The sequence below is a fragment of the Astatotilapia calliptera genome, chromosome 4 (genome assembly GCF_964374335.1).
Source record: "Astatotilapia calliptera chromosome 4, fAstCal68.1, whole genome shotgun sequence".
Classification (NCBI taxonomy): domain Eukaryota; kingdom Metazoa; phylum Chordata; class Actinopteri; order Cichliformes; family Cichlidae; genus Astatotilapia; species Astatotilapia calliptera.
The window spans coordinates 19339710-19364521 of NC_137425.1; the positions used below are offsets into that span (position 1 = coordinate 19339710).

The 24812-nt window shown below is 40.1% G+C and overlaps 1 protein-coding gene across 7 annotated transcripts in view; it reads left to right on the forward strand.

The window, feature by feature from the left end:
- Positions 1–24812, forward strand: part of cacna1aa (calcium channel, voltage-dependent, P/Q type, alpha 1A subunit, a) — a 70495-nt gene that overhangs the window by 26305 nt on the left and 19378 nt on the right. For all 7 annotated transcript variants that reach the window (XM_080300363.1, XM_080300362.1, XM_080300358.1 and 4 more), the window contains 18 exons: positions 22–371; positions 459–582; positions 3307–3436; positions 3873–3932; positions 4030–4142; positions 10970–11069; positions 11253–11413; positions 11596–11736; positions 11826–12027; positions 12114–12278; positions 12500–12610; positions 14143–14226; positions 18523–18639; positions 20846–20911; positions 21220–21317; positions 21432–21582; positions 22090–22217; positions 23356–23452. In XM_080300363.1, coding sequence (XP_080156489.1) covers positions 22–371; positions 459–582; positions 3307–3436; positions 3873–3932; positions 4030–4142; positions 10970–11069; positions 11253–11413; positions 11596–11736; positions 11826–12027; positions 12114–12278; positions 12500–12610; positions 14143–14226; positions 18523–18639; positions 20846–20911; positions 21220–21317; positions 21432–21582; positions 22090–22217; positions 23356–23452 — 2398 coding nt within the window. The remainder of the gene's footprint in view (positions 1–21; positions 372–458; positions 583–3306; positions 3437–3872; positions 3933–4029; positions 4143–10969; positions 11070–11252; positions 11414–11595; positions 11737–11825; positions 12028–12113; positions 12279–12499; positions 12611–14142; positions 14227–18522; positions 18640–20845; positions 20912–21219; positions 21318–21431; positions 21583–22089; positions 22218–23355; positions 23453–24812) is intronic.

A 24812-nucleotide genomic window follows, 5' to 3' on the forward strand; every position in this document is an offset into this window, starting at 1 on the left:
CTTTCTTTGACCTCTTCCTAGGGACTGCAGTGTCCCAAACCTATCTACCACACGGCCCATCCAAAAGAGTCTCTCAAGGCAGAATAGCCAGTACAGTGAGGACATGGACAACCTCATGAACACCAAACTGGTGTCTGGTTCTACACCACCTAGCGAGGGTCGCCCCTATCCAGTGGCCAGTCACACTGTCACCCCTGGATTTGGATCTGCCCTTCATCTTGCTAACAGTGGCACTCGTGGAAGTTTGGTCACGTTGGATAGTTATGGGAATGTCGGACATCACCGTGCAAACAGTGTGATCAGGCTGCCCCACCCTGATTATACTGCTGTGGACATGCCCATATTTCCATCCACCAATGCCATACTGCAAGGTAGGGGTGAATGGATGTGTTTTTCTTTTCTTTTGTATTTCTTCTGCTACTTTATAGCTCTTTACAATGTTTTCCTCCTACCTTCAGTTAATAAAAATGCCAACACTGAACCTCTGCCACCTCCTACAAATGATGATGAGGAAGGAGGGGAAGGAGGGCCTAGGCCCATGCCTCCATATAGCTCCATGTTCATCTTCTCGACCACCAATCCGTAAGTGATACGTACTAACAATTACCAATGCACAGGCTAGCACACGTAGTATATGCACAAATTGCAAACTGAAACACACTGTCTCATAATTACCAGTTAACCATATAAACCTTTGGCTAAATCCCTATCCTAATGAGGACACATCTTTCCTTAAGTGTGAACACAAAGTCAGCAACACAAAGCAAAGATGAAAACCAGCCCAAAGAGACTTGAAAGCATGAGAAACATAAACAGGTCAAAACAGAGGCTGCAAGCCTGACTGCTCATCACTGCTTTTGTTACTTGTTGAAGTTCAGGCTCTGGCTGCTGGGCTGGGGTCAACATGCACTCAGCTTTATCATCATTCTTGGCTAGCTTTGCGTTAGCATGCTGTCTGTGCAGATGTTTGCAAAGAGATGAAGCAGTATAATACTATAATGGATGCAGTTTCCATTTTACCTTCACGCTCTTGTCCTTTTGTGCAGTGAAAAAAAGTAATGTCCATATCTCCACTCCTCTAATGCTGTATAGCTGTTTTCTGTTGCCTACACTTTGCACAGTCAAAAGTCAGCTTTATTGTAGTTGACTTTTGATCCAAAAGTATGAGATAAAGTTGATTGTTGTTATAATATTTTGAGGGTAGGGAAGGATGTAGTTAGTGTCTAGACAGCTACTCTTGCCTCTTTAGTTAATTTGATGCAGTTTGGTGTGGATTTAGCAGTCTATTAAATTGTCTGTACCTTACAATGGTTTGCCCAATGGATGGAAAATGGAGGCATGAACCACATATCAGTTATCTGATCCTGATAGCTACACCAGAAACCAAGAAAAGACTGCCGCTGCCCGGCCACTGACAAACTGATGGATTCCCAGATTGATATTTGGGTAAACCCTGCTTTACTTTAGCTTTTCTACTGTGGTCCCACAATTGCCCACAGTGCTGATGGAAAGATTGACTTGCCTGTCACTATCTCAAAAACTATTTCAAATGAAGCTCAATCATAATGTCATGCAAGGCTGGACTGGGACAAAAAATCGGCCCGGGCATTTTGACTAGAGACCGGCCCACCAGGATAAAGATTGAAAATGTGACGTCATTCAGGGGTAAAACCGCAAAGGATTCTGGGAACTTGTGGCAAGAGGTACTAGCGCACGCAGGCTTTCAATTGAACTCAGTTACACAGCGATAAAAAGAAACACAAAAAATGGCAAGAAGCTGTTGTATTATTAACTGCAACAGCCGGTCGCATGACAGCCACAGGAAGCCGATCGTTTTTTTTTTAATCGGATTACGTCGTTGAAGAGAAATGTTTTAAGCCATGTTTCCGAAGTAAGAGCCGACGGATGGTCTGGATATACCAAATATAACGTCCCAGAACACTCCAGCTCACAGGTTAGTCTGCTCCAAGCATTCCCACAAAGGTCAGTCTGCTGTTGTAGTTAATGCGTCATTTTCATAACATAATTGGTGATATAGGTTACAAGCAAGTCTGGCGCTGAACAGAAATTGTCGCGCTATGCTCCTTTATTTATTGTGCATAAATAGTGAATTGTCCTGACACAATATTGCGTTTCGCTTCTGTTATTATGGTACATTGACAAAAACGTATACGTTTATTCACAGGATAAAACAGTTGTTTTGTATCACTAATTGCCCAGTGCGATTACAGCATACAGTATTATTGTCACTGCTACATTTCTGTAATGAACCAGAAATTATTTCCACTGCTAATTAATTACCATTGAGCTCAAAGGTCCTATTAATAAACGGTTAACGAATGTGTATTTATGAAGACGATTTGTGAGACTGGTAAACTTACCTTTGTTCGTACGATGGTCTTTCGTTCTACACGGTGCATTTCAAGGTCCTGTACCCCTCCGTCAGTAAACTGTTCCTGGGCTTGTTGCAGTGACCTGAAGTTACTAAACTTCATGAGTGTATGCACTCACCCCAAGAACCGTGTAATTATAAATATGAGTGAATATGGTGAAAGTTGGGCAGCATGCTAACGTATTTTGTCCCTCTGTGTGCTCGTAAGGGTCTAACCCTTTCACTGGTTTGATTTTTCCTCGTATCTTTTCTTTGTCTTTTCGTCGAGTCTGTCTTTGTACGGACCGGCATTGTTCTCCTTTTGTTTTGTACATTCCTTTTTTGTGCGGCAAAGAAAAAACAAGAAGGTATTGGAACCGGAGAATGAACGTTTTGCGGTGCTGCAAATGCTTGCGTTTGATGCGGTACTTGGATTGTTTTGCCACGAGTTCCCGGCATGCAATGCGCGAAAATCACGTGATTGCTAAACAAGGGGGCGGGTGCATTCGGCCTCCTCGGCTGTAATTGGTCCAGCCCAGAGTCGATCATGACCAATTGGCCAATCCAACACCTTTCATTATATATACCCTTCCTAAAAAAAAAAAAAAAAAAAAAATCCATCGGCCCATAAAAACAAAAAATCGCCCGATGGCCAGTCCAGCTATGATGTCATGTATTCTAGACTGTGCTGGCATAGCATGAAAAGAGGTCATTTGCTAAAATTTGTTGAAGACACAAAGCCTAATTTTAGCAAATGAGCAGGTCTAGTTTGTGTAAACATTAACACAGAGCTGTTTAAACATTAGTTGAGTATTTGAGAGGGATTTAAATTTTGTTTAGCCTCCACAATGGCCTTCATTATAGTTATAAATTAAACATAATGGTATGCATTGCATTAATGCAAGAGAAAAACAAATATCTTTGTCTGCTCCTAGGTTTCGACGAGCATGCCATTACATTTGCACCCTGCGTTATTTTGAGATGTGCATCCTGCTGGTCATTGCAATGAGCAGTATTGCCCTGGCAGCTGAAGACCCTGTTTGGCCCAATTCCCCTCGAAACGATGTAAGAAATTCATCATACATGTATTATTGGTTCTTTTGGCAACAAAAATATTATGCATATAATTTATCTATTAGTTTTTGTATTTACTCTCAAGGTTATTTTTGCCATCTCCCAAGCCTTACGTGCGTGGAGGTCTGAGCAGTAAATGAATTAACTATATAGAGTATGAGATAGAACATATAAATCCAGCACTTAAAATGATTATTGACAGTTTTATAGTGGGTAGACAATTAAGTGGCACACACAATATTCAGGATTTTCTGTGTTCAGACTCAGCAAAATGATACAAACTCACAGACCACACATGCACAGGAAACAGTTGAAGTTTAAAGTACTGCCTTCTTTAGTAATATAATATCAGATGATGCAAAATAAGTGCAACACTGCACTTATCTAAAATACAAAATCATCATATGCTCACTTTTTCTTTGTGCAGGTTCTGCGCTATTTTGACTACGTCTTTACAGGAGTTTTTACTTTTGAGATGTTAGTAAAGGTGAGACAAATCAGCATTTTTCCTCCGTGTTGAGACAAACATTCTCCTCTTTTTGATAAAGGCTGTAATGGGTCCTTGTTTTTGGTCTCTTTTCTAGATGGTGGATCTGGGGTTGGTCTTGCACCAGGGCTCTTATTTCCGGGACTTGTGGAACATCCTTGACTTTATAGTGGTTAGTGGTGCTCTGGTGGCCTACGCCTACGCCTTAGCGTAAGTCTCCCTCCTGCTTCCCCCTCTGCTCTCTTTTCTCCTCTCCCGCTCCTCTCCCCTCTCACTGGTACCTTGGAGTACAGCGTCCCCTGTTCTTCTTCACTCAACCATGGCTGATTTTTGGCCTCTACTTTCTCTATCCTACACACTTTTCTTTCATTCACTCGCATACATTTTCTCTCTTGGCACTTTTTCATTCTCTTGTGTCCTGTTATCCTCCACCATAAACCCAAGTCTTACCTTTATTTAGAGTGCAAAAGACCTGTCCTCTTTTTTTGGCCATGTCCTTACTTCATTTCTCTTACGTTCACATTTTGCTCCTGCAGTCCTTTAATTTTTAAGCTCCTCCTATTTCAAGCTCCTTCCAGCTTCTGCGTAAACACTCCCACATTATAAAATAGATCCCAGCATCCTCTCCCTATCTACCTCCCCATGTGAGAGGTGAGGACCACCCTTTGCACCTGTAACCCTTTAGTGCCCAGGGCGTTCTAAAGTAAAAGGGCCCATGCAAACCCCGGCCAGGTCACCAAAATTCTCAACTACGTTCTCTACTACAAAGCAGGTACTTTAATCTTTACTTGATTTGCATGGCTGTAAAGATAAAAATACAACTACATGTTGATTACTGAGTTAGGCTGTAGATAATAAGTGCTATGCTGGTACAAAGCATGAATTTTGCTTTTGCATGGTATGTGAGAATATAAAGCAATTTATAGATTTAGAAGTCTGCATTAATGTGATGTCATGTTTTGGATATAATATATACACATATATGTAGATATTAGGGGTGCAACGATACACAAAATTCACAGTTCGGTTCGGGTCGATGCTTTGGTGTCACGGTTCGATATTTTTTTCGATACAAAAAAATGTTCATGCCTTTTTAATTTGTCATTTATTAAAATTATAAATATATATTTATATCGCCTCTTTCAGTGCGCCCCAGGGTGGCTGTGGCTACAATGTAGCTTGCCATCACCAGTGTGTGAATATGTGTGTGAATGGGTAGATGACTGGATATGTAAAGCGCTTTGGGGTCCTTAGGGACTAGTAAAGCGCTATATAAATACAGGCCATTTACCATTTACCATATTTTAACTCAAAAGTACAGTTTTTAAATTTAATGTTGCTGAAACAACAAAATAATAATAATAAAAATATCTATCTGATCGAGAAATCACTCATCTTTGGAAAAGAGAGTTTATAACAGAGAAATGGCTCTTTTCAAAATAAAAGCTATACTATACGCTTCTTCTGGGCTATATTCTCAGCAGCATATTAAACATATCAGGTCCCCATAAGGAGAATCATGTGCTCTGACTAAATGATCCGGGTAAAGTTTGTAGCATGCGTGCTTGTTGTTTTTGTCTGCTTCCACTTGTCTTTGCACTAGGATGATGTCGGCGTAAATGTGCAGTCATATTTGTTGTGTTCCCAGTAGTGCTGTCAGCGTTAATCTCGTTAAAATGACATTAACGCCATAACGCAGCAAATCTCCGTTAACAAGTTACCATGGATCGCCCCGTGCGTGGGGCTGGATGGCGTTAACACGTTAACAAGCTAACTGTGCTAACGCACTAGTTCCCACAAATTGAGCATTGCGTGGCACATCCGACATACTGTTTTACTTTTGTCCATGACGCGCTTACCATCAGAGTCATGCTTCACATGAAAACCAAGATAGTACCAAACGCCAGCTCTGAATGAGGGTGGGGGAGGTTCAATTTCGGGTAGCGTTAAGGCAGTTGCCATGTTGCAACGAGCTTAGCTTCTGTCTTGCTAGCTCGCGCTGCGCTCAGTGGATTTGCACTCGACAGTGCAGCCTAGGCGGAGTAGTCGAACGCACATCCACTGAGCGCTCAACACAGACAGCATGGTCAGAAGAAAAGTTGATAAAATAAATAAAAAAATTTGTATTGTTCGATACATATGCATACTGAACCGAAAGCACTGTATCGAACGGTTCAATATCGATACGAGTATTGTTGCACCCCTAGTAGATATGTTTCCGCATAATATATTTGTGCTCTCAAATTAATGATAATGATATACCATAGATTTTTACACAGGTCTGCAATATGTGAAGACACTGGATATTGTTTTTACTGTGGAAGTGACTGAAAGCAAACCTACATAGCTTAAACTGCTATGAGCTTTTGGACACTTGGATTATAAGGCACCTAGCATTCTTCTGTGTTGGGTCATTGAAGTTGGTGGACTTGGAGCCTCTTGGATGGAGGATGCTCTGCTCATTTTAACTTAAACACCAGTAACATACACTTATGGACAAAAGTTTTGGGCTTCACACTCTTTTAACTACAGCTTTTGCCACAGATCAGGCACCTAGCCATACAGTCTGCCTTTACAAACATTTGTTGTTCTAAAGAGTTCAGTGAATTTAAGCATGGTGATAATATAAGACACCATACCTACAACAAGTCAGTTCATGAACTTTCTTCCCTTTTAAATATTCCACAGTCAACCTTAACTGGTATTATTGCAAAATGGACCACAACCACAATATGGCAGACCTTACAAAAGTTACAAAGCAGGGTTAGGCAGGTACACAGTGTAGAAAAGTCACCAACACACTGCTGCAGAGTTCCCAACCTCCTCTGAATTTAACAACAACACAAAAACTATGAATTAGGAGCTTCATAGTATGGGTTTCCAGGCTGAGCAGCTCCTGTAAGTGTAAATAGGTGATACAGTACAGAATTTGTATTAATCCGAATATATTTGACAGTTTTATTTAAACTGAACTGAAATGAGAAACTTTCAGAGACTCTGTGAGTGTGTTCTGTATCTAACCACTTGAGGTCTTCGATTAATATACTGCAAATTAATATGGGAATAGCTAAGTGATACAAATAAATTAATACATTTTGAACTTTTGACTTTATACCTCTCTGACCTGTCTTCCCCATGTGATGTTTGTGTAATGTATGTATGGTCAGAAGGGTAAGTCGGCGCTGGCAAAGGTCGGTAGCCTTAACCCAATTTCCTTCGGGGTCAACCTTCAGGATCAATAAAGTTTTATTGAATTGAATTGAATAAAACTGACACTTGAGTAATGACTTGAACTAAAGATGACACCTTGGATTTTCATAGTTCCAGAATGATATCTTGTGACGTTGTCCCCTCAGATCTCCTCAAACAGTTGGGGTTTTTTTGCGGTCCTAATGACCCATCTTTTATGCCACCTTTACTGAACTGCTCCTCCTCTGCACTTTGTGTCCATTCTTCCACCTCTTTTTATCATACATCACGACGACACTCAAAATGTACTTAGTTTTCTCATCATTCTGGTCTCGGAAAAGTCTGTGAAACAGTGCACTTTCACGGGTATTTCTCCAGATATACCGAAGAAAATATTCTGCACGCTTAAATGAAGAAATAGGCTTTTTTTGTCATTCGGTAATTTGTTTACTGAAATTAATGAGAGTCTCTGGAACTATGGCAAAAATGTTAGAAATTTTGGCACGGTCACTGGGAATAGTCGTGAATTATTTCACCAAGATTCAGGTCTGTGCCTTCAGCAGTCTATCCCCACCAGTGGGTAAGAGTTAAACCCAACAAGTTACCAATAATCTCAACTAATAAAAACCTTCCAGCTTTCAAATGCAGTTATGCTAAAATAGTTTTGGTTTAATCTAACATAAACTAGGTTGTCCAGCTTATCTGCTCACTTTATAACTATGCCGTAGTACATTGTTAAAGTCCAGCTGAATTAAGAACTTATGAACATGGCAGGTGCTCCACGGTTCTGGTAGAGGTGATCCATTGTCAAGACGTTCACTTTTTGTGAATCATCTTTATATGTGTGTGTGTTTTAACCAACACTCTTTCCCCTCATTTTAGTTGAATTTGTGTCTCTCTGTTTGTATATACAGAGATCTTTGTCTCCACCTTTTCTGTGTGTCCCAACCTCTTTCTGTTTCACTGCTGAATTTTCTTTCTCTGTGTATCTTCTCTGCAAGACCAAATTCATCCAGTGGAAATGTTGAGTATGAATTATAATGTAGCCTTAATCTGAAGAAAACGAACAAACAAGCCCAATTTGACTATAGTAGAGGTTTATCATGCTAATGGCTGATGGGAGATTGGAACCAGTAAGAAAAGATTCCTACCCATCCAGATAGTACCTTAATTCAATTGGTGAAATCAAACAGCACTCCTGAAGCGATCAGAAGTCTTGTTGGAGATGTTTATCACTCCCTTAATCAAATTATTCTGGTCTGAGGGCTGCTGTGTCTTGGACCACTTATGCAGCTGTCCTTCATATTTCTGCAGTCAGACTGAGGTTCAGATCCAGACAGGCTCAGAGTCAGAGATGATGACTAATCAAGTTTGGTTTGCCTTGAAGCGCACGTTGACATTCTAAGATGGTTTTTTTCACCAGGTAGTGTTTACTCTGCTATGTGCCTGAAATGAGTTTATATGTGGGCTTGCTGGTCCTTAATAATAGTAATTTGAATATTTAATTGTTAATCATGACGTTTTACACATTAGATCATTTTCAGAGTAGCACTAGTTACCATTTGAAATCTTGCACACTCATCAAGCAGTTTTGTTTTGTTGTTTTTTTTTTTTTGGGGGGGGGGGGGGGCTAAATTGTGAATGTAAGAGATTATCTGAATGTGTGAGTAGGTTGGTTGATCTAACAAGAGAAGGTACTGTCTTTTCTTTTTTCCCCTTTCTCTCTCTCATATGGATGTTTCCCTCAAAATCCTTCCTTTTCTGTGTCCCATTCTGTTTCTTTATCCCACCTTGTCTCCTCTGTCTTGTTGTTCTCACCTCTTACTCATATCTCTCTTCGGACTACGAGCAGCAGCGGCAGCGGGTAAAGTTCTCTCACTTTTTCCTCCTCATTTTCTTCTTCTGCACTCTTGGTATCTGTTTCTCTGATCACACATCTCTTTCCTTCTCATTCATCCATTGTCAAAGTTGAAATGTGTATCTGTCTATATTATTTTTCTTTTTTTTTTAAATCCATTGTTCACCATGGAACAACTCGGACTCAAACCCAACTAAACCTCATCTTAACTTCTGTCAGGTCCTCAGCTGATTCACACAGATGCAAAGGAGATATTTGTGCTTTAATTGCAGGTTTTTCCACACATTTTTATTTCAATAAATATGGATATGAACATGATCAAGAAAGAAACTTTTAACCAAAGATGGATAAAAACACAGACACAGTGATTTGCATACACACACACACACACTCATGCAGATACACACATTAGTGGTGGTTGTGTGCAAATACACACACAGCCACCACCAGTCTGCCATCTGGTCTAACAGCTGTAAGACACAGGCAGCTGTATACACAGCTGCTGCCCCCCTAAGGATCACTTTCAGTGACCTCTTCACCCTGATCTGTACACTGGATATGTGAGGATTTGTTAAAATCAGGGCATTTGAATTACAGTCAAATTTTCTATTAAACTAATCGCAGCCAGTTTACATAAAGTCAGCATCAGTTAACTCCTGCATTGTTTCTTTAGGCTCCTGCAGCCTTGTACACAGTGCCAGCCCAAATCCAGTATTTGACATGTCTAGATTACAGAAACCTATTCAGAAAGTTTGGACAACAACACCTTTCACCTTGGAAGCTATAGCAAGTAGCTAGGGATCTTAAGCTACTTGCTATAGCTAGAGAGATACCTATGGCGTTACCACAGAAACCCATAAAGCTAGGTTGGTAATGTCTGGAAGCACAAATCCGACTGTAACACTTGAAGATAAGGAAAGTCTGATCACAACATCTGATTTAAGGAACAAATCTGCCATGTCTTCAGTCTGAACATAGCCTTTGAGGTCTATTATAATTTAACACTCTATGGCATATGTGCCTGGACAGTTACACTGCCAAAGTGAAAAAAAACAAAGAGAGGTTTGGCTCAGCATTTCATTGGGAAATGCTTTATAAAATCTTTGTCTTGGCCAAAAACCATGCAAGACAAGATTCCATGCTGTCTGAACAATGCTGTGAAACAAGCTAATCCTGGAGCTTATAGAAATTAACTAGATGAGTCATCAAGAGAGAGTTTGGCTTGTTCATTTAAAAAGTTTTTCCCATTTTTAAGCACAACAACACTACCAAATTGTGGCATATGCTTGAAATTGAAGGCGTTTTGAAAATGTGTTAAAACTTTTAACACATTTACGGTGACGAGCAGAAGAGCCCCTTGCTTTGCTCCTCTTACTCAACTGCCCTACGACAGAATACAATTTTGTTCTCGCTGAGAGTACAGCTAAACTCTCTCTCTCTAAATGTCTCTCTATAGAATAAATTTCTCCACCCCTCAAACTGCTGCTTAAAAGAAGAAATACTGCAGCATGGAAAGCAAGGTTTCAATGCAGCATGAACAGATTTCACCATTAACTGCGCATGGGCAAACTGAGGCTTTAGTGTTTTTGAAAGGCATTGAAATACATTGCAAAACACTACACAAGGGAGATAGCATTCAGACAGGAATGATATCAGTTGTTCCCATAGCATGTACTCTAGTTATAAATCCCCACCTAATTCTAGCATGTAGCTACGATGTTATCCTCACACTTAGGAATAAGGCTAAAGCGTAATCTGATAGCAATGCTGCATGCGTTGCTATGCACTTAACCCAGACGTAGTTACTCATTGATTTTGAGTTAACTCGGACACACATGCCATCAAGAAATGGCTGCCCATCGCCATTTTGGAATCGAGAGGATTAAGGCTTTCATGTGCTGCGTATACTAAGTCTGCTGAGACTTGTAACTTTCACTCTCCTGTGTGTACATGTATGTCTTCTTTGTTTTTGGTGTGTAAACACGTGTAGGGGGAACAGCAAGGGAAAAGACATCAGCACCATCAAGTCGCTGAGGGTACTGAGAGTGCTACGACCTCTAAAGACTATTAAACGACTTCCCAAACTCAAGGTACGCTTGCGCAGCAAAGAGACTCCATTACTTATATTTCACTTTTACACAGATTATTGATGAAATCTACCTTAAGGTAAGTACAACAACCAAGAAAATTAAACAAATTACACCCTGATCTACCATCATCTATTATTCTTTAACCCCCCCTAATATTATGTTGTTCTCTTGCTTTGTCCTCAGGCTGTGTTTGACTGTGTGGTGAACTCTCTGAAGAATGTGCTCAACATCCTGATCGTCTATTTACTCTTCATGTTCATCTTTGCTGTGGTTGCTGTTCAGCTCTTCAAGGGGCGTTTTTTTTACTGCACTGATGAATCCAAAGAATTTGAGCGCGACTGCAGGTCAGGAAAAAAAATCCAACTCCTTTCACCTTGCGCTGTGAAAATGTCCTGGTGACCTGCATAACTTTTGGTTTAATCCTTAAAGATTAAAGTGTCTCCTCTCCATCCTCTGTGTCATACCTAATGCAAACGTTTATAAGTTTTTTTCCTTTCAGTCCTTGTGCTGATTTTGTGTTTTTCAGAGGCGAGTATCTGGTGTACGAACGTGATAACGAAGTGAGGGCGCAGAAGCGGGAGTGGAAGAAGTACGATTTCCACTACGACAATGTGGCTTGGGCCCTTCTCACCCTCTTCACTGTCTCTACTGGAGAGGGGTGGCCGCAGTGAGTAGCCTATATGTGAATATATTCATTCATAAATAGAGCAAGTGTGGATATTGACAACCTGTAACAATACTTCACTGTCACTTCAGGGTGCTGAAACACTCGGTCGATGCGACTTACGAGAATCAGGGCCCAAGTCCAGGATACCGGATGGAGATGTCCATCTTTTACGTGGTGTACTTCGTGGTCTTCCCCTTCTTCTTCGTCAACATCTTCGTAGCTCTCATTATCATCACTTTCCAGGAACAAGGCGACAAGATGATGGAAGATTACAGTTTAGAAAAGAATGAGGTGAGCAAGGATTCCGAAACTGGAGCGTTGCATGATGGAAAGGCACGATGCAAACCGAAAATGTCTTTTTCTGCTGTTTTTGACAGAGAGCCTGTATAGACTTTGCCATCAACGCCAAGCCTCTGACACGCCACATGCCACAAAACAAGCTAAGCTTTCAGTACCGTATGTGGGAGTTTGTGGTGTCACCGCCATTTGAGTATACCATCATGGCGATGATCGCGCTCAACACAATCGTGCTGATGATGAAGGTAAAGGCCTGCAAGCTCCAAACAAGGAATAAGTAACGCACAGAACAACATAAACACCAAGACAGCCACCGAGTTGCTGAACTTAACGTCTAAATTTATACCATTAGCTCTTGTTGCCTGCGCCTTAAAAAAAAATACAAGCAGCCTTTACTAGTCTGGAATGATTCAAATACTTCTGCTTTTCTGAGAGAGGTACTGCCTATGTGTGTTTTTGTTTACAGTATTACGGAGCCTCCGACACCTATGAAGCTGTGTTAGCCAACCTGAACATAGTGTTTACTTCCCTCTTCTCCATGGAGTGTGTACTCAAGATCATCGCCTTTGGAGCACTGGTGAGTATTTCTGGGTTTATGTGTGGCGACGATGTACTGCTCTGTAAAAATATGAGAAGCCAATAAGAACATATATACATATTTATTTTCATGCCTTTTTTCTGTATTGAATGAATTTTACCATTTAAAATGAACAGAATGCCCATATACTAAACAAAACAAAAAACTGAAAACGTTTACAGCCAAAAACAGCTCTTCATCTGGGCCTGACTTTCAACTAGATTACCCTGTATCCCCCACTTTCTCCACCAATCTATGTATTACACTGTCTAATGCTATTCGGATTGTTGGCAATAATCAAATGATTTGTTTTTCAGTTACAAAACCAAAAATTTAAACAAATCAGAAGCTACAAAAAATCAGTGATAAAGTTATTTTACCGGCAAAAGATGCAGATGAGAGAAAAAAGTACAGACGAGATAGTTTGACAATGAATGGGAGGTGATAAAGGACAGAGGTGGGATTATAATATATTAACTGAAAAAATGAAAGTGAGTGACATATAGGCGGCCAAAAGAGAAGCAAAGATTAGAGAGCGGGTGGTGAGTAGACAGCATCAGCTCTGATTCATGGATAAACTTATGTACGTATTAGGCATGTCGTAAGCACACATAATCCCAGCCCTCAGAGATATTAGTGTCCGTGTGTGTGTATGTGCGTGCGTGTGTGTGTGTGTCAAAGTGGTTTATTTTAATATCCGCCTCCCTTGCTCTCCCCTGGTCCTTCCACTTGTCTAATGCACAATTTGGCTCCAGGCAATATGTGGGTAAGCAAAGAAGCAGAGGCTTATTAGCATTTTGTCCCGAGTATTACATGACTCGTTGCTTTGAGTGTCCCCACTTATTGAAAGAATGCTTTAGAAAATCTCTAATCAAATATAGATTGAAATTTTTTTTGCATATATATCTATAAATGGAGGGCTATAATAGAATTTTTAAAAGGTTTTGAAACTGAAAGAAATTCAAATTGGTTTTTGCTGTACTGTATGTGTTGTTTGATGGATGTTATAGTCTTGTGATGCAGTACAATGTGTCCCTGGTGTGCTGGTATCTTTCCAGCGTCCCTTCACTGATGGTCAATTTGTCTCATCTAATTTCTTTCCTGTTCCTGTCCTACACTGACATTTGTTTTCTTCCACTTTCTTGTTCCCCTTCTGTATTTTTCTGTCCTTGTCTCATTTTCTAATTCTTTACTTCTTACTTTTTTTTCTCCTTGGTATGGTTTTTCATTTAAATATGACTTATACATCCTTTTGCTTGTTATTTTCATGTGATCTGTCTGCGCTCCATCCCGTTGCGTTGCTCAATTTCTCTGTCAATCTTTATCTCTTCCCCTCCTTACTCTTTGTCTGCTTCCTTGCCACATCAATGTTCTTCTGCTTTTTACTGTGTCACTCTTGCCTCATGTCACCTCATATCCTCCTTTTTTCTCCTTTATCCTGCTCGTTGTTCTTCTCTGTCTCTGTCTCGTCTCTTCTTCTTTCTCTCGCTTTCTTGTACTTCTTTTTTCCCTCTCTCTTATGCTGATCACAGAATTATTTCAAAGATGCCTGGAATATTTTTGACTGTGTGACAGTTCTGGGCAGCATTACAGACATCCTCGTTACTGAGCTTGGGGTAAGTACCAGATTTTGAGGTGTCTGTGTACAGATGTTTATGTTTTACACTCCTGTATTGAAAAGTCAAACTGGAAGCAAACAGATGTGATATTACATTAGCATGTTTCTTTCTTAAACAGGCATGACTGAGGTATGTTTGGTGAACTTCAGAATGTGTTTGTGGACTTTCACATCTGCCTCACCATCTAAAAAACATTAAGTAGACAAGACAAGGAGTAAGGAGAGAGCATGAGTTAGAGGCCAGTGTTGAGTTGCTCAGTCATGCATGAGTATCTCTTGAAAGTCTTATATAATTGTCCCAGTTGGTGGGATGGGAATACAGCCAACCAGTGCCGAGCCACTGACAGGCAGGAAGGCAGGAAGCATGCTGATTACCTATAGTGAGCCATAGCCTCTCCAAGCAGCCTTTTAGTTTGTTATAATATTAGGGTGGTCAGTGGGTGCATCAGTTTGCAACTGCATCAGAAGTACCTGAAACAACAACAGCATCAACAACATTATGGGTATATTAAGATCAATGATGAATGAGTGCCCTAGATTTGGTGTGCAGCATTACATTTTTGCTAAATATTGCACCAAATTGCCTGTAATGACACGCTGAACCAAGTAAACAAAATGAGTTAATTCAGTTTATTTAGGACCTGCATTCAGATTTTTCAAATGTTGTATTACCTCACTATGTCCATTAAGGAGATGAAATTGTGTGTCAGTGCATTTATTATGTGATGCATGAAACTGGGTTGAGCATCATTTGTGAAACACTTGTTCAATCCTAAAAATCTATTTAAACGTAGAACCCCAAAAATAGTACATTTGTATAAATCTACATACAGAAGGTAATCAGAGAGACTCAACCTAAAGCTAATATTTGAAGGTTGGTACAAATGTTCTTTGTATATTGTTGGGACATATTTTAAGAAAAGACTCTTGTTGCGTAAGAAGTAAACTCTGAATAACAGATGGTATTGATAGGAATACAGGGAGTGCAGAATTATTAGGCAAATGAGTATTTTATCCACATCATCCTCTTCATGTATGTTGTCTTACTCCAAGCTGTATAGGCTTGAAAGCCTACTACCAATTAAGCATATTAGGTGATGTGCATCTCTGTAATGAGAAGGGGTGTGGTCTAATGACATCAACACCCTATATCAGGTGTGCATAATTATTAGGCAACGTCCTTTCCTTTGGCAAAATGGGTCAAAAGAAGGACTTGACAGGCTCAGAAAAGTCAAAAATAGTGAGATATCTTGCAGAGGGATGCAGCAGTCGCAAAATTGCAAAGCTTCTGAAGCGTGATCATCGAACAATCAAGCGTTTCATTCAAAATAGTCAACAGGGTCGCAAGAAGCGTGTGGAAAAACCAAGGCGCAAAATAACTGCCCATGAACTGAGAAAAGTCAAGCGTGCAGCTGCCAAGATGCCACTTGCACCCAGTTTGGCCATATTTCAGAGCTGCAACATCACTGGAGTGCCCAAAAGCACAAGGTGTGCAATACTCATGGCCAAGGTAAGAAAGGCTGAAAGACGACCACCACTGAACAAGACACACAAGCTGAAACGTCAAGACTGATGAAATGAGAGTGAGTTTTTTGTTTGTTGCCTAATAATTATGCACAGTAATAGTCACCTGCACACACAGATAACCCCCTAAAATAGCTAAAACTAAAAACAAACTAAAAACTACTTCCAAAAACATTCAGCTTTGATATTACTGAGTTTTTTGGGTTCATTGAGAACATGGTTGTTGTTCAATAATAAAATTATTCCTCAAAAATACAACTTGCCTAATAATTCTGCACTCCCTGTACATAATCTGTATTTAGGAGATGAAGCCATTTCTTGGACAGAATTAATTTAAGAAGAAATTCAAAAACTATCCCCAATAATGTTGAAGTCAGAGTTGTAGAGTATTTGCAGCTGTAACCAAGAATCAAGAGCCAATGTAACAATTACTACTGAAAGGCTTTTCTCTCTTTTTTTTAACAATTTATAATAATGCAATATAAGCCGTAATAAGTGGAGGCTATGTGCTCTGTATATTTCTTGCCTCAACTACGTGGAAAATCCACCTACATTGCAAACATTACATTATTATAACCACCTCTGCTCTTCTTTGACAGTTGCATCATTACTATATATCACATGACTTTGGCAGTCAGTCCTATTGGGTGGTGTATGAGTTTTTGGTTACCTTATATGTGGGTCACATCTTAGTACTGTAGCTTGCTTCATTAGAAAGGTTGAGAATTAGTGCCTTTCAAAGAGATGCCCTGTTGTCTCTCCACTCTAATGCCTCACCAATCTTACCATTATTATAAAAATATAGATCCCAATTGATTGAGTATGGTTAGATGATTTCCTCTCCCCTGTGTTGTATTGTTTGTTTCTACCTGCCTGGATAGGAAAATCTTCTATTTCTGAGTTTGGTTTGATTTGACTTGTTTAGCTCCTGGTTATTTATTTTTTTATTTTTTTTTTATTAGTTTATTTATTTATTAATTGGTACAGAGCGTGAATCTTTGTTCATTTGGTCTTGATTATTTCTACTCAAGATTTCATTCACTTATGTATCGACATACAGTCATGGATTTTTAGAATCCATGTATTTTCTTTTTTCATGCTGCCTTGATTCTTGGTATCAGCATTATGAATGTGTAAAATCTACAGACACTTACCTTTGTGCTAATTTCTCTTTGAATGACTGTTGATTTCTTTCTTGTTTTTATCTTTTCACATGCTTTCTTTAAATCGTCCTCAAACTTAACGACGATCTACTGTAATCTACTTCTCCAATCCCCTTCTCCCCTCAACACCTACTACTTGCTGTGATTCCATCCAATCAAAATGCACTATGATTCCTCTGTGTCCACCCATGACAACTGGCTTGGTCAATCTCTCTGGTTGTTCTTCGAACCAACCAATAATCCAAAAATTTGCTGCTATAAACCATAACTCTGCAACATCCACATGTAGATGGTTTGTAATTTTTTGGAGATCTTATTTTACTGCATGTGTTTCAGCTGCATCCCAGTCAATGTTCTGGCTCTGGAATGTGTACAGTTTGCTTGACTGCTTTGCTATGATCACTCTGAACCCTTAACTTGTACATTTGCGTTTGTTATCTCCCAGCTAGTCACTGTATATCTCCACAAGCGTGTGCTGAAATATATCCTTTACTCAACACTAATATTCGGTTTGTAAAGGATTGTGTTTTAGAAACTACAGTAGATGGTAAAATTTATCCACATATATGTATAAAAGTTGCTGGGAGAGTGTTTCTAGTAACAACATATTAAATCCAAAGCTTTGACAGTGGCAGGAAGAACAAGTGATGCATGTTGCCCATTGCATGCCACTGGCAGAAACCCCTGTACACACAGACACACACAGAAACATGCAGCAATGCAATATAAGCAGTAATTGAATAAAGCCTGCATGTGCTGATACCAGTTACTTTTGAGCACTTCACATCTCAACCTGCAGTCTAATAGATTTATCTGCTAAACTATGTACAGTTTATTAGTCACGTGTTCAGTCTGATGAGAGTGGAAAATGGTAACCTAAAGAAATTCACCTATGTAGTAATGACCTTTGTTGGTCCTTGAACCACCCTCTGCTCTTATTTGACAGTGACATCACTATTGTATGTCACATGACTTTGGCAGTCGGTCCTATTGGATGGTGCATGAGCTGCCGTTTTTGCTTGCCTTGCATTGGCTGCTTTGCCTTGTGTTTGGTTCACATCTGCATGCTGCGGCTTGCTTCATTTGAAACGTTGCATATTTTGCCTTCGGAGAATTAGTGCATTTGGTTGTCTTTCCAAGAAGTGTCCTGAAGTCCCTGCACTCTAACTCCTCACCAGTCCTAACACAATTACTAAAAACATATATCCCAATTGGATGAAACTGGTTAGATCTGGATGATTTCCTTTCCCCTGTGTTGTATGGTTTGATTCTACATTACTGGATATGAAAAGCTTGTTTGGAGCCTTGCTGATTTGAGTTTGGTTTGCTTTGACTTGTTTGGCTCCTGATATTTTTTATTATTATTTGTATTGAGTTTGAATCTTCTTTAATTTGGATTTGACTGTTTTTCTTCTCATTTTTTTTATTCGTCTGTAAGGAAGATTGCCTGCATAATTTGAAGTACGACTAACTATTTTCCTTCCCTTTCCATTCCCCAATCCCCCCTCTTGTTCCCTTTTCACAATCCTTTATTTCTGTTCTCTTTCCCTTGCTTTTCCCTTCCTCAACTCCCCCATTTCTCTGGTTATACTGTGGCTGTATTGTAGAATAATTTCATCAACCTAAGTTTCCTAAGGCTGTTCAGAGCAGCTCGTCTCATCAAACTGCTGAGACAGGGAGAAACCATCCGAATCTTGCTCTGGACCTTCGTTCAGTCTTTCAAGGTTTGCTTCCAATTATACAGCTTATTACCCTGAAAAATCACATGCATTGATATGTGTAGACGCTACATGTCAGTGCAGTGTATTCATTGTATAGATCCCTTCCTTTTACAAAAGAGGTTTTGGTGCAGTGCAAAAGTATATTAAAAAAAAGAATTTGATTTTGATTTGAACCTTATATTAAACTGTAAAACGTGTTGTTAAAAGGCATTATTCATTTTAAATTGGCTGCCAGCAATTCTTTTAGAGGAAGCTGTTCCTAACATTGGTAGCATTGTTGTGCTTAAAGGTACAGTGTACTGTATGTGTATCATACAAAGGAGCCAAGAGAGGACGGAGGTCTTCATATTTATTTTCACTACATGTTTGAGGTTAAACTTTTAACTTGGATTTCAAAACAATGGTTTTCAGAAATTTCTGGAGTCCATGGAGGGATTTTCATAAGACCAATAGAGGCACTTACAGTGGGGCAAAAAAGTATTTAGTCAGCCACCGATTGTGCAAGTTCCCCCACCTAAAATGATGACAGAGGTCAGTAATTTGCACCAGAGGTACACTTCAACTGTGAGAGACAGAATGTGAAAAAAAAATCCATGAATCCACATGGTAGGATTTGTAAAGAACTTATTCGTAAATCAGGGTGGAAAATAAGTATTTGGTCAATAACAAAAATACAACTCAATACTTTGTAACATAACCTTTGTTGGCAATAACAGAGGTCAAACGTTTACTATAGGTCTTTACCAGGTTTGCACACACAGTAGCTGGTATTTTGGCCCATTCCTCCATGCAGATCTTCTCAAGAGCAGTGATGCTTTGGGGCTGTCGCCGAGCAACACGGACTTTCAACTCCCGCCACAGATTTTCTATGGGGTTGAGGTCTGGAGACTGGCTAGGCCACTCCAGGACTTTCAAATGCTTCTTACGGAGCCACTCCTTTGTTGCCCGGGCGGTGTGTTTTGGATCATTGTCATGTTGGAAGACCCAGCCTCGTTTCATCTTCAAAGTTCTCACTGATGGAAGGAGGTTTTGGCTCAAAATCTCACGATACATGGCCCCATTCATTCTGTCCTTAACACGGATCAGTCGTCCTGTCCCCTTGGCAGAAAAACAGCCCCATAGTATGATGTTTCCACCACGATGCTTCACAGTAGGTATGGTGTTCTTGGGATGCAACTCAGTATTCTTCTTCCTCCAAACATGACGAGTTGAGTTTATACCAAAAAGTTCTACTTTGGTTTCATCTGACCACATGACATTCTCCCAATCCTCTGCTGTATCATCCATGTGCTCTCTGGCAAACTTCAGACGGGCCTGGACATGCACTGGCTTCAGCAGCGGAACACGTCTGGCACTGCTGGATTTGATTCCCTGCCGTTGTAGTGTGTTACTGATGGTGACCTTTGTTACTTTGGTCCCAGCTCTCTGCAGGTCATTCACCAGGTCCCCCCGTGTGGTTCTGGGATCTTTGCTCACCGTTCTCATGATCAGTTTGACCCCACGGGATGAGATCTTGCGTGGAGCCCCAGATCGAGGGAGATTATCAGTGGTCTTGTATGTCTTCCATTTTCTGATGATTGCTCCCACAGTTGATTTTTTCACACCAAGCTGCTTGCCTATTGTAGATTCACTCTTCCCAGTCTGGTGCAGGTCTACAATACTTTTCCTGGTGTCCTTCGAAAGCTCTTTGGTCTTGGCCATGGCGGAGTTTGGAGTCTGACTGTTTGAGGCTGTGGACAGGTGTCTTTTATACAGATGATGAGTTCAAACAGGTGCCATTCATACAGGTAACGAGTGGGGGACAGAAAAGCTTCTTACAGAAGACGTTACAGGTCTGTGAGAGCCAGAGATTTTCCATGTTTGAGGTGACCAAATACTTATTTGCCACCCTGATTTACGAATAAATTCTTTACAAATCCTACCATGTGAATTCATGGATTTTTTTTTCACATTCTGTCTCTCACAGTTGAAGTGTACCTCTGGTGCAAATTACTGACCTCTGTCATCATTTTAAGTGGGGGAACTTGCACAATCGGTGGCTGACTAAATACTTTTTTGCCCCACTGTATTAATTGTGAGATATTCCACCAGGTGATAGATAGATAGATAGATAGATAGATAGATAGATAGATAGATAGATAGATAGATAGATAGATAGATAGATGCAGGATCTAGCTTATTAGTTAACATTTATTGTGTCTCTTTTCAGGCACTGCCTTATGTTTGCCTCCTCATTGCCATGCTGTTTTTCATCTACGCCATCATTGGGATGCAGGTGGGTGAGAACCTCAACCTAAAACTTGCTCCAGTGGTGCTGGGATGCATTAAATATATTTTATAGTATAACTATAATGACGAGGAGTGCAGCATACTAAATGATAGTGAAAAGAGTGATCATATTTGGAGTATAATAGCAAGAGAAGGAACATTACAAAAATGTCAAAATGGGATTTATGTCTTAGTTTCAGATTGTTACTTATAATCTTTGTTCCTGTATGTTTTTGTGGCAAAAAAGACTAAATGTTCAGCGATCAACAACCATCGTCTAGTTTTCACTTTTAACAGTATCATTGTGTTTGACAGCTGTTTGGGAATATTGCAATTGAAGAAGTTGGAGACAGTGCCATCAACCAACATAACAACTTCAGGACCTTTGTAGAGGCTCTTATGCTTCTCTTTAGGTGCTTTTATATGTAACTCTGTAAACCTATAATATACATTTCCATGCATGCCCCAGTCTCTCTTGAGGTCATTCAATTCTGGATAGGTAAAATAATCTTTTTGTATGTTTGAAGGAGTGCAACGGGTGAGGCATGGCACGAGATCATGTTGGCGTGTCTTGGGGGTAAGGACTGTGACCTCAAGTCAGGGAATGTAGATCCAGATTGTGGCAGCCAGTTTGCCTACCTCTACTTTGTGTCGTTCATCTTCTTCTGTTCATTCTTGGTGAGCCCCCGGGTTATCCCAGTTACTGATCGACATAACATAATATAACATTACATGACACAACACAGTGCAATGCAATGTCACACAGCATGACAAAACACATTATAACATACACATAACTAGGGATGGCATAACACGACAGCACAACATAAGATGACTTGACAAAACTTAACATAACATCATGTGACCGATCATAACATCGTAACATAATGTATCACGATATAGTATATCATAACGTAACATGAAATACCACATTGTAACCTGACATATCGTAAAATTGCATGACATAACTTGGTATAACGTAATATGACATAATAAGACATAACAAGACTAACAATAACATAAAATTGTCCATCTTTTAGTTAAAGCTGATTAAGTAAATTAGCATTTCACGTCACAGCTATTAAACCAGTGATTTTGTGAAATCAGTGGCTGTTTGTAACTTTTTTTGTAACTTTTCTGTTTGTATGTGTGTCGCTGTGTGTGTTTGTGTGCATGCATGCGTAGATGCTGAATCTGTTTGTAGCTGTTATCATGGACAACTTTGAGTACCTGACTAGAGATTCATCCATACTAGGACCTCACCATTTGGATGAGTATGTCAGGATATGGGCGGAGTATGACCCTGCTGCCTGGTGAGTTATATAACGCCTATACTCAGGTGTAAAGAGGCACAAGCACAAGGAACAGATCTGTTTACACATGTAGTACTTGCACATATATTCATAAAATTATACTTTTAAGAGTTTGTACATACAACAACAAAGACACTATTTAAAACCTGATATTTAGACACCTTTAATGCATCTTTTTCTCTATATTTTAATAAGCTTGCCCACACAGAGAGACGCAAGAAGTTAAAGCGGCTACTTCTCCTTAATTTTGAGATTTTCTTTTCTTTTTTTGGTGTGAAGACTTTTTTTTAAAGTGATACAGTGAACAAGAGAATTGAACACATACAAGCATCGGCTTTTTAAAACATTAATTTACTAAAGAAATAGCTGCAAGGGGGCTGTAACGGATCTGAGTATAACCTCATCAGACATCTGGTTATCTCTCTCACACCGTACAACCCCTCCCACTCTGTCCTCGCCTTTATTGTAAACTCCCTTCACCCCTTCCTAACACTCTCCCTCTTCTGGAATCGGTATACTGTCAAAAACTTAACACGGCAACGTCTACACTCGAAACTGAAGCTTCCGTGTAGTCCAAATGTATATTGTAGACATGCTAAGTTTCATGGTATCTGTATTCCAGTGCCTGTGTTTTTCCCTCATGCCTTCCTATAGAATGCACTACTATAAATAGAAAATACAAATAATATGGTGTGCAATAAATATGCTGTGCACCATTTCTATTGTACAGTTGTGTTAGGATTGCCTTTCTTGAGACTAACATGCTATTTTTTAACCTCTAAGGAAACCAAGTAATAAACAAAGAAGAAGAAGAGAATACAATAAGAAGGCACTGTTTAGGACAACTTTAAACAGAATGTGCCATTCAGTTATGTTTCTGCTATTTCTGTATGTGCATGTAGAGTTTGTATAAGTGCATTCAAGTGATGTCGTAAGAGTCAGTTTTTACAGTTCTTCTATATTGTAAAGTATTTCCAGATACTGTGTTCTTGTCAATCTTGTATTCTTCCTCCCAATGTCCCCTCTTCTTTCTTGATGTGTGTGCCTGTGTGTGTGCGCGTGCATGTGTTTTTCTTGTGTGTGTGTGTGTGTGTGTGTGTGTGCGCGTGTTTGTTAACTCCCTGTATTCTTCTTGCAGCGGGCGCATACATTATAAGGACATGTACAGTTTATTACGAGTTATCGACCCGCCTCTTGGCTTAGGCAAGAAATGCCCCCATAGGGTGGCCTGCAAGGTTTGACTTCCATTCAAACAAAACTTCTTAAATCACTCTTGCTAGCCACAGCATCCAGGAATGGAGTGAATGCCGCTTTGTTTTCTTCTTCATTTCAACTTTACAACTTTGTTTCCACCATTATCGACTTGCATTCTGAACTGCCGAGAGAATGTGCGGGACAATGCAGACACCCAGAGAAGCATGCGAAATGCATTAACCGAAATAGGGAGGGGTAATTCACATCAAGGCGTTTTATCATGTTGGAAAAAATAATCTTTTTTTTTTTTTTTAATATATGAGCATTTTTTTTCCTTTTGCTTGCTGTGGAGACATGGCTATAATGTAGCAAGCTACGGTCGCCCACTGTAGTGTTGCATTGTTCTCGGTTGTTGGGGGGTTGGGGGAACGACAGAAACTGCATTGACACTTCTTCCCTCACTCCTTCCTCTTCCTTTTCCTCTCCTGTCTGAGCAGGAGCAGCTTGGCGCCCGCTGTCAGGCTCTGCCTGTTCTGTTCTTGCACAGAATTATCTTCTGATACTACAAGAGGATATTTATTCCTTAAATTCTTCCTCTTGCTCGCCTCCCTATCCACTGTCATTTACCCTGTTCTCTGATATGACAACCTGTTAGAGAGTACTGTTACTCAAAGAGAAGCCACACAGCCAAAACAGTCTCTCCAAATCCTCCCAATAACCTTGTCTCTCTGTTGTTGTTTTTTTTTAAACATTGTTTCAGTCATCTCTCTCTCTCTCTCTTGCTTTCTGTCTATCTTTCTCTAAAATCTTTTCTGCTACTCTTTCACTCTCTCTCCATTGTATTTCTCCTTCTTGGAATATCTGCATCTCTCTCTTTCTTGTTAACGGGGTGGTGGCATGGCTGATGATGCAGTGGCAGGATCAGTTGCAGGGAAATGTATGACATGCTGAGGCACATGAGTCCTCCACTAGGCCTCGGGAAGAGGTGTCCAGCTCGGGTGGCCTACAAGGTCAGAAAGGCCCCCATCTTCACCCAAGTCTTCTATGGGTGATGTGGGTTTTTTGGGGGGGAAGGCTATCTAGAACAATGATTTAAATTATCAACGTGGTGTAAACTTTTAGTGTCATTGTTTCTTTGGTTCTGTTCCTGTTTCTTTTTGTGGAAAGTGGGGGTGGGCTGGTCGGTGTTGTGACGTTGTGTGGTGATGTGGGACTTGTGGGTGGAGGTAGCAGGATGGTTAGGTTGACGGGTTTAGATAAGGGGTCTGTATCCACAGGAGGGGATGACAAAGAGGGACCTTCTCAGCTCATTTGCACCGTGTACAGCTCACATACACAAAAGCACAAAAGGCACACACCTCACGATTAGTAGTGTCCTCGTTTAACTGTATAGATCAATGC